Here is a 10,000-nt window from a genome sequence, read left to right as displayed (position 1 = left end):
CACACCCCGCGCGCGCGCGCACACACACACACACACACACGCGCACACACACACACACACAATTATGTACAACCAAAGCAAGAATGGAAAAGACCTACTGTAACATAGACTGTGGTAAATCTATAAGAAACAAATTATCACTTACCTGTATTCACTACAGTAAACAATAACCACTCACTACAATAAAACAATAACCACTCACTACAATAAACAATAAGCACTCACTACAATAAACAACTAACACTCATTACAGTAAACAACAAACACTCATTAGAGTAAACAACAAACACTCATTAGAGTAAACAACAAACACTCATTAGAGTAAACAACAAACACTCACCTGTACCACCTCATCATCCTCCTCCAGAAGTCCTTCCACAACTTCTGTCGCCATCTGCACAAAAAGACAACCCCACACGGATATTACATCAATTATAAATATGTATTTCTTATCTCTCACATGTACATTCAGACAGTCATTCAGTCAAAGTTCTTCATATAGCGCTCACTTTGCCTGGGGCTGTTAAGTGGAGAATTATAGAGGCTGAACATTATCTGAATATTACACAAAACGCTAGTATCAAATGAAATTCTGGACAGAACATCATTTCAAAACAGTGAATGTTATAAGAGAATGGGATTGTAGTTAAGGCCGAAAACTGCTGATAAAAAGTGAAAGACAAACATGTTATTAGAGAGAGTACAACAGCAGCATTAAGTTCCGGAAAATGTAAAACTAATTTGATTGTACAATTTCACATTGTGTTTAGCTTCAAAATCAAACACAAGAAAAAGTAAATGTCAACAGTACATTCTGTTAAACTAATAAGTGGATATAAAACACTAAAATGAAACTGAGCTACACAATATACTGATCAGGAACGTAAATGCATTTCTTCCCCTAAAAACAAAGATGAGTTTCAAGAACTGGAACAATACTGAATGTAATACTTTGTCATTTTTGAAACGGAATTTTGTGAGGACCGATGTAAATTACGCTCTAAGGAGTCTTGTTTACGTAGCTGTGAGTGTCTGTAACAGGCCATGTTTGAGGAGAAGTAGAACAGCGATCGAACGCTTTTTCCCCGCAGATGTCCTGACCGTTAAACGTGTTTCAATGTCTCAGTCACGCTCAAGAGACCCTCCGAGACGATCAATAGCACCTAGGATAAGATCTTGTTCATTTGAACAATCGTCAATATAAGCAGTTCTCCGTTCGCCGGTCCTCTAGATATGCGACTGCGCCAGAGTACTTCGCTTGTCGTCATTCGTTCGTTCAATCATTCATTCATGCGTTCACTCGTTCATTAGTTTGTTCGCTCATTCATTCATTCGTTTGTTCATTCAGGTTGATCGACGGCCACAATCCACTCGGTAGAATTTTTCCAATGCTTTTTGAGGGTTTCTTCCTAGTTAAGAACCAGCATTATCGTAGATAATGTTCTCTTTCGATTTGCCGTGTCTGCTAACACCCAAGAGATCGGCACAGCTCATGTGTCAAGCTGATAAATACAAGTGATCTGGACATCATCGATACCTACCCTGTGAAAAAAAAAAAAAAGTCAACCAATCACATCAACGCATTCATCCCGAGCTTGTGCGCACGAGATTAAACGTAATCGATAACTTTCCTGATCGAAACACAATCAGATAGCCTTCTCTCCTTATCACAGACAGCTACGGTCAAGACCATCAAATGTGACAAAATCAATGTGAACGGGTTAAAACAATAGACACTCTACAAATTCTCCTCTGTCAATCACATATGTGATACAGTAAAATGGGGAAGTGCATACGCATATACTTGTCTCTATATATTGGCGGGGAGTTCTCACTGATTTATGCCTCACGGTAACCAAAGATGAATAACATGGACCGTAATCATAAACATTACAAGGGCAATACTTTGTCATTTTATGCTTTAAAAATAAAATATACACATTTTTTTTCTTTCTTTCTTTTTTTTTTTTTACAAAAAAGGCCAAATGTCCCCACAAGGTCACCAGTTGTCAGATAGCCTGATAGGGACATTTGGTCCACTAACACACACACACACACACACACACACACACACACACACACACACACACACACACACACACACACACACAAACCTCTTCTCTGCCCTCTCACACACAGCTCCAGTCCATCTGGCTTTTTTCTGTTTTCTGTTAACAGTCCAGCGACTGGAGTCTTATTACTTGAGACTTCTGCTTTTTTCACTCTTCACTTTCAATCTGCTCCCCCCACCCAAAACGTAATAGATTCATTCTTTATTCTAGTGCCTGATTCATCCTTTGCTTTAGTGTCTGATTTAATGATGTTTATAAAATGATTAGGGTAGTTTTGTCACCAGCGGTCTTCCATGTCATTGCTTTTGGACGGTCTAAAACACTGAAAGCAATAAAGGCTGTTTTTCAAGCTAAGTCCTTTTCTACATATTAAAATTTCAACATTTACTTTGGTTCTCAGTCTTCACTGAACCAAAAAAAGACTCGTAGTTTTAGTTTGGATATGGTTACTGTAGCTACATTAACTGGCTTTCTCTCTTCTACCTAAATGGAGGTCATGACCTTGACAGGGCCAGGGGAGAGAGGGGTAGTTACCGTGGCGATCCTTCCAAACCTCCCTGAACCCTCAACCTATCCTTTCTCACCCTTGTTTACCACTGGGGAATTGGCTACATCACTCTCCCTCTCCCCTGATCCTTTTATTCTTTTTTTTTGTTTTTCCACCTGACGCCTGCAGACCATTCATTTGAACCAAGGCCAGAGGGTCACAGGAGCACATGGGCAGAAGACAAGAGCAGAAGATGGGGGGGGGGGGGGGGGGGGGGTGAGAGAGAGGGAGTGAGAAAGAGTGCATGAGACCACGACATTTCAAAAACAAGGAGATGGACAGATGAAGAAAGAGAGGGGGGGAAAAGGCTTCGAGAGGAAAAGATGCAGAAAGTTTGGCCGGGAGTGCCTGAGGAGGGGGAGAAGTGAGAGAGAGAGAGAGAGAGAGGGACAGAGAGAGGGAGAGAGAGAGAGAGAGGGAGAGAGAGAGAGAGAGAGGGGGAGAAGTGAGAGAGAGAGAGAGAGGCAGAGAGAGGGAGAGTGCTAAGGAAAGAGAGCATCTTTCAATGGGGACGTAATTTAAAGGACTGACCAACCAATTTACGATGGTGCGAGGCCATAAAACTCAGTCTGGACTTAATAATAACACATTTAATGTGACACCTCTGACAATTCCAATCTACTGCAACCCCATCTGTATCTGCTTTCTCTGTGTGTGTGTGTGTGTGTGTGTGTGAGAGAGAGAGAGAGAAAGAGGGAGAAACAGAGAGAGAGAGAGAGAAGATGAGTGTCTGAGAGCGTGTCAGAGGGAGAGAGAGAAAAAAGTGTGTGTGTGTGTGTGTGTGTGTGTGTGAAGCTGATACTGGTATGAATTTTATAGATATACCATTTATCAGAGGCTGCCAAAGGGAGGTAAAAACTTCACTTAAATTTACCATTTTGGAATGAGGATGAAGAGAGATAATTACTTTAGGGATTGATGCTTTCTCTCACTCGTTTTTGCTCTCCCTCGCTCTCTCTCTCTCTCTCTCTCTCTTTCTGTCTCTGTCTCTCTCTCGCTCTCTCTCTCTCTCTGATCTTGACATATAGAGGACAAGTGGAAAAATGTAGATAGATTGGACTGAATGTGTTGCTTGGGAGAAAATGAAAACAAGTAAACAGGGTCTTGGCTACATTTTACAAAAGTAGAAAGAAAATACTGCATTCGGATACTCAGCTAAGACTAAACCGCTGAATCGCGCTCGCTATTAAACCAACTCCAGCTTATTGAGAAGCTAAAGGCATTCCACCATATGTCGTAAAACCAAAGGCTTACAGGCTCCTTCACACAACACGCGCTAAAAAAACACGGCGTACTGACGATAATTACTGCTGATTCAGTTAACGACGCAACTCACAGGACTTCTGTACTATCAGCCCTGTTATGAACATGTGTGTGTGTGTGTGTGTGTGTGTGTGTGTGTGTGTGTGTGTGTGTGTGTGTGTGTGTGAATGTTCTCTATTTTCATCTTTCATCATTTTTTTTTTTTTTTTTTTATCAAAACTCTTCTGCCACTTGAGGGCTCATTAGACACGACAACGGCATAATCTTTAAAACATTCAGCCACAGGGTATACTGATGGAGAGAGAGAGAGAGAGAGAGAGAGAGAGAGAGTGAAGTGGAAAAGAAACAAAGGTAGGTTTAAGAAAAAATAAAAGGTGAGAAAAGAGAGAATTACAGTAAAATTTGACGAACAGAAAGAAAGATCAAGGAGAAGATAGAATGAGAGAGAGAGAGAGAGAGAGAGAGAGAGAGAGAGAGAACAATAATAAGGCCAAGAGGAGAGGGTAAAAGAACACAAAATCACTTTTCAATGAACAGGCTTCAGTGTGAGCACGAATACATGAATAATAACATGATTCCTGTTAATAAAAAAGAAAAAAGAAAAAAAGAGAGAGAAAAGAAAACTCTGCGAGTCTATCTGACTCACACCTCAGTTACTTGACCTTTCAATTGCAGAAAGTCTTAATTCACCACAAAATAACTTAATAACAAATTATTAAATGATTTTGCCATTTTTCTTTTTTCAGGACATTGTGTTCTGACATTTGTTATAGTAGATGGGGGGGACTTAAAACCGGGCCATTTGGGAATCTTTTAGCATCTAAAATTGGTCTGCCAGTTGGGAGGCATAGCCCAAATCATTTAAACAAGAGTCTAAAGAGTATCCAAGATCATTTGTCTTTAAGAACAAAAGAATATTTATTAAAAGGAGAGAAGAGAATAAAATGAGAATAGTGTCAGAATGAGGGACACAGCTTTAAGGGAAGATAATTAAAAGATTAGCACCAGCGCTTAAGAAAAGTAATATTCCAAATTAGCGACTTCATCTAAATTCTGCTGGTATTTAAGAGAGTCTCTGGCCGAAGCTGGTAAAAAGATGAAGCTCAGTGTCTGTGTGGCTGTTACGAGCTCAGAGAATATGACCCCATCTGAACCGCCCATTATGACATCATTAAGCTCAGACATTCTAGAATGTTTGGTAATGACCTTTAGAACACTTTAGTAGAATCCTGCATAGTTCTTAAGAACTTCAGAGGAATGTAGCAGAGCTCTGTTTAAGCGCATCACGGTGAAGAACCGACATACTCTTTTGAGTTGCCATGACAATGCATTGTCTTTAAGCTGAAGGTGGGACATCTTTTGGAGTTCAAAGATGATTCGGCATTTATTGATAATACACCAACAATGGGGGGGATAAAAGAGAGAGAGAGAGAAAAATTTCAAAGGTGAAATGCATTTTGTATTGAAGGACCTGGATGATTGGTGCGTGAAATACTTTAACTATTTTCAACAAACTTGAAGGGCAATGAGTGTACCCACTCAAAACACAGACCCACACACACACACACACACACAAACACCAACACACACACACACACACACACCAAATTGTTTTGCCATCTGCAGAGCACCTTTGGTGTGTGTCGGCCCGGGTCGGAGAGCTATTGATTTCTTTGGGGGAGTGACTGTACACAGTGAAGGTCATGGCTTGGATCTTAAATCAGACTAGTCAAGACAAAGAACCTTTCGGAGCTCATCTCACTCTCTCTCTCTCTCTCTCATACTCAATTCACACACACACACACACACACACACACACACACACACACACACAGACAGACAGACAGACAGACACACACACACACACACACAGACACACACACGCACGTATGGGAACATACACATACAAAGCTGTGAGGCACACAGTGCAACCAAAATGCCCAAAACCTTCTGGCCATTCACACAATCAACAAACAACATTCACTTCATTGACCCAGACACAGTTCCAAGTAATATGTAAGGAACACAGAGGAGAGACAATAGAATAGAACAGAACAGAACGGAACGGAACGGAACAGAATAGAATAGAACAGAACAGAACAGAATAAAATAGAACAGAACAGAACAGAACAGAAAAGAATGGAATGGAAAAAGGTGAAAAAAAAGTGGCTAACTGAAGCAGAGGAAAGAGGCAGGGGCGTAGGGAGACATACGACCTGAAAAACCTCATATAAATAATTCACTCTCGCCCTCACAACCTCAGCACAGTTCACGTGTGCTCCACATAAGAACTCTTCAACCCTTAGTGAAGGTCCAATAGAAATCGATATGGAGGCTAAAAGAACACACCAGGAGTTGATCTACAGTTCTTCACATAACCCTTCCTCTGTATTACAGAGACATGACCCCACCCCCCGACCCTCCTCCTCCTCCTCCTCCTCCCCCAGTGCCTTATTACTAAAACAACAATTACGGTGAATTATCGATCTTCCTTTTTTTTTTTTTTTTTTTTTTTTTTTTTTTAAGTGGCCGCTTGACCTTTGACTTCTAGCAAACTGGCTAGGACGAGATTTGAAAAAGATTTAATAATGTCCAGATGGTTTTTGGGTTGAAAAATAATTAACGTGAGATGATCCAGCCTCCAAAGAGTGGTGCAAAAAAAAAAAAAAAAAAAAAAAGGAGAAAAAGGAAAAAAAAAAAAAAAAAAGAGTGTTATAATGAGATACGAAAAAAGGAAACGTGAATGGAGTCAAGATTGTGATGTTTGGAACACTAAAAAAAAAAAGAGTGTTATAATGAGATACGAAAAAAGGAAACGTGAATGGAGTCAAGATCGTGATGTTTGGAACACTAAAGTGCTCGGACGTGTACACACACACGCACACACACACACACACACACAAACCATTGGTAGAAGTAAGTGCAAAACTTCACACACACATGTTGAACTGCTCATGCTTGCATACGTGCAACTGACAAACACACACACGCACGCACACACACACACACACACACTAAATGAAGGGACACATTCTCTGACAGCTACTGTGGCAGCCGGCCTATCAAAGACAGCCATTATTAAACCCTCATTAGAACTGAGTGTTCTGTAATTCATCTCTCTCTCTCTCTCTCTCTCTCTTGCTCTCACTTCTCCACAAGTTTCCAGGTGTCTATAGCTCTGCAGGGGCCAGCCGAAGGTAATTAAGATCTGCTTGTTAAGACTGGACGCAGAAGAACAAAGTCGTTAGCATGTCCACCGCCTGATGGGACTCCATGCTGATTGAAAACCATTTAGTGATGTCATAACCACAGGACCGCTGTGACTCAAAAAATAAAAAAAAAAAAGAAAAAAGAAAAAGAAAAAGAATGAGAATGATGTCATCAGAATATAACTTCCAAGATTCCGTCCAGGTTAGGTCATGACTTGCAAATTAAAACAGAGTTACGAATTCGTAACCAGGTTAAAAAAAACAAAACAACAACAATAAAATTTGGACTGACGTAAATCCAACTTTAAGAATGCTTCTACGGCGCGCTAACCTCGGTCCCTAACTTATGAAAAATCCTTTAAGAGCTATCTCCTGTGAAGTCTTTTATTTTTTTTTTTTTCCTTTTCTCTCTCTTTTTTTTTTCTTTTGTACTTGAACTACCCGCACATAACTTTCAGATGTACCATTTTTACAGATCTACAGATTAATAATAACAATAAATATAAAAAACAAAACAAAAAACGAACGTTCATCTGGAGCACGGGCCTTCAGAGTTTTTTTTTCTTCTCCATCTAAAGTCTCCGCCATACGTTAGGTTCAGTCACTTAGTGCATTTTCCCTTACTGTTTAAAAGATCTCTCCAGTAGTGCTTTTCTTTTCGTTCTGAACTTGCCTGCACGTCTCTTCCAGGTGGACCGTTCTTTATACCTCACCGACATTTGTGATGAAAAGAAAAGAAAAGGAAAGAAAAGAAAAAAAAAAAAACCCAAAATGAACATACGTCTTGAGCGTGGGTGCACACGGTAATTTTCTCCGTCGAAGTCTCCGCTTACGTTAGGACAACCAGTACAGTAATTTTTTTATTAATTATATCATCTCTCTCTCTCACACGGTACTCTTTGTATTATGTGCTTTGTGAGTGAGGCGCTCTAACTTCCCGACCCACTGGGATTATTATAAATAATCATACCATAGATCAGGTAAATGGCTATACTTAAGGTGCTCTTGACAACCGAGTTCAAACCGAACGTTTTATTTTCATTTTATTTTCATTTTATTATGCGAGTTTCAACCCTGAAAGCCAACTACGTATTCCTTCTGTTGCTAGCGATACATGGGGTATTTTGAATTGAATGTATCTTCATACTAATTATGATTGTATGTTCATGGTCTGGTGTGTATGTGCGTTCAGGGTTTTTTGGGAGGGGGGGGTAAAATTGACGTGTAAATCCCTGGTCGTAACTTGTGCGTTATTGTCGTATTAGCATGCAGAACACATACGTTCTCCCTGAGCTTTTTAATAATCATAGTAGTAAACGCGCGCGTGAGGGACCGTCTCCTGGCAACCTGGAAGAATAAAGGCAGCCGTAATTTCAAACTGAAACGCGATAATCCGCCAAAGCCAGCGACTTCAGTTTCGCGATTTAAGTTACTGCACATAAGGCATCTACACACACACAACCTCCAACACAGAATACTGTTTAAAATAAATAAATAAAGAAAAGAAAAGAAAAGAAAGGGAGAACCCCCCCCTACAGAAATACCAATATGTGCCAACATAACAGGTCACCATATTTAAATCCACCTACACAGTTATACATATTTATAGCCTTTGCTTACAAGATTTAGAGTCACTCACAACAGTGTGAATATCTCTCTCCTTTCTACTTCATTTTCCTAACCAGAAAAAAACAACAACAACAACAAAAAAAAAAACAGTAATTGAACAAGTGACAGCTTGAGGCAGGTCTGTAATACCTTGTCAAGCGTTTACTAAGGCTTTTCGTAAAGTATGTTTGAGATATAAAAAGAGAAGTCAGTTGAAAAAAAAAAGGCAAAATCAGGATCAAAGTCGAGTGAGCCAAGCAAGATGCAACTAGTATGTAAATATTAATTATCATACAATTTCCCATGAATACATAAAATGACCTTTTGTATCCCAGCGCAGCAGACATTCTTGAAATATTATTCTCTTTGTAATTGGACTATTTATCCACTTCTGTCCTTAGATTCACTCGTGACTACAGAAGAAAATATATAAATAAAAGAATGAAAAAAAAAAAAAAAGTTTCTTCTTCAGTTCAACAAACTGAAAAGCAACAGATGGTACTAACTCAACTGAATAAACGCAACATCATCTGGTAAAAAAAAAAAAAAAAAAAAAGTTTGACAGAATGATGCACTGTATTTGAATGGTGTTATTTACCATTAACAGTGCAAACAACACCGCTTCACTGTATTGCCACCAAAGGTCAAGGGCTCCGTTCAGACTATACAACACACAAACAAAACCGCAAAGCATTCTTCCCGTCTCTGCACATTCCAGACGTCTCCAGTACAAATCAAGACCAGACTATCTGACGAGATAATAATCGGTACGATCAGACACTATTATCCGTACGAGAACAAAAGAAACAAGATGAAGGGAAAGGTGTGTGTGGCGGGGGGGGAAAAGAAAAGAAAAGAAAAGAAAAGAAAAATATGTTCATGAGGACAGATAATGACCAATTAACTTGATTACGATTCTAAACGAGCTTTTCTTCGTTAGTTCTGTATGATTAATTAGGTCTGTGATGTAACCAGGGAGAACTGGAACAACCCTAGTCCCCCATTAAACTAAGTGGGTTCCATTTATCTGTGTCACAGATGGAACAAGTCGAGGGTTTTTTTTTAGACCGTTTCAAGCCGTCTTAAAGCGATAAACGTTATAACGAAGATGAGTTTAAAAAAAAAAAAAATCTCCCAACATATTTTGTTTCTGATCGTGGCAAGATATTTTGGTGAAAAACGAATTTTATAGGTGGAGTAATGAAAGAGGGATGAATAGGAGATTCCAGTGTCATGTGAGCAGGTTATGGCTGTATTCAAAGTTGCTCTAATTAGTGGATTAGTGATTTGCATATCAGTGG

At 39.5% G+C, this 10,000-nt stretch overlaps 1 protein-coding gene across 1 annotated transcript in view; it reads right to left on the bottom strand.

Moving 5' to 3' along the window:
- Window positions 1-10,000, bottom strand: part of si:dkey-12j5.1 (probable assembly chaperone of rpl4) — a 65,024-nt gene that overhangs the window by 14,730 nt on the left and 40,294 nt on the right. Inside the window, exon 9 of the mRNA XM_030784763.1 lies at window positions 341-394. Coding sequence (XP_030640623.1) covers window positions 341-394 — 54 coding nt within the window. The remainder of the gene's footprint in view (window positions 1-340; window positions 395-10,000) is intronic.

The sequence above is a fragment of the Chanos chanos genome, chromosome 9 (genome assembly GCF_902362185.1).
Source record: "Chanos chanos chromosome 9, fChaCha1.1, whole genome shotgun sequence".
NCBI classification, from domain to species: domain Eukaryota; kingdom Metazoa; phylum Chordata; class Actinopteri; order Gonorynchiformes; family Chanidae; genus Chanos; species Chanos chanos.
This window is presented reverse-complemented; position numbering and strand designations above follow the sequence as displayed.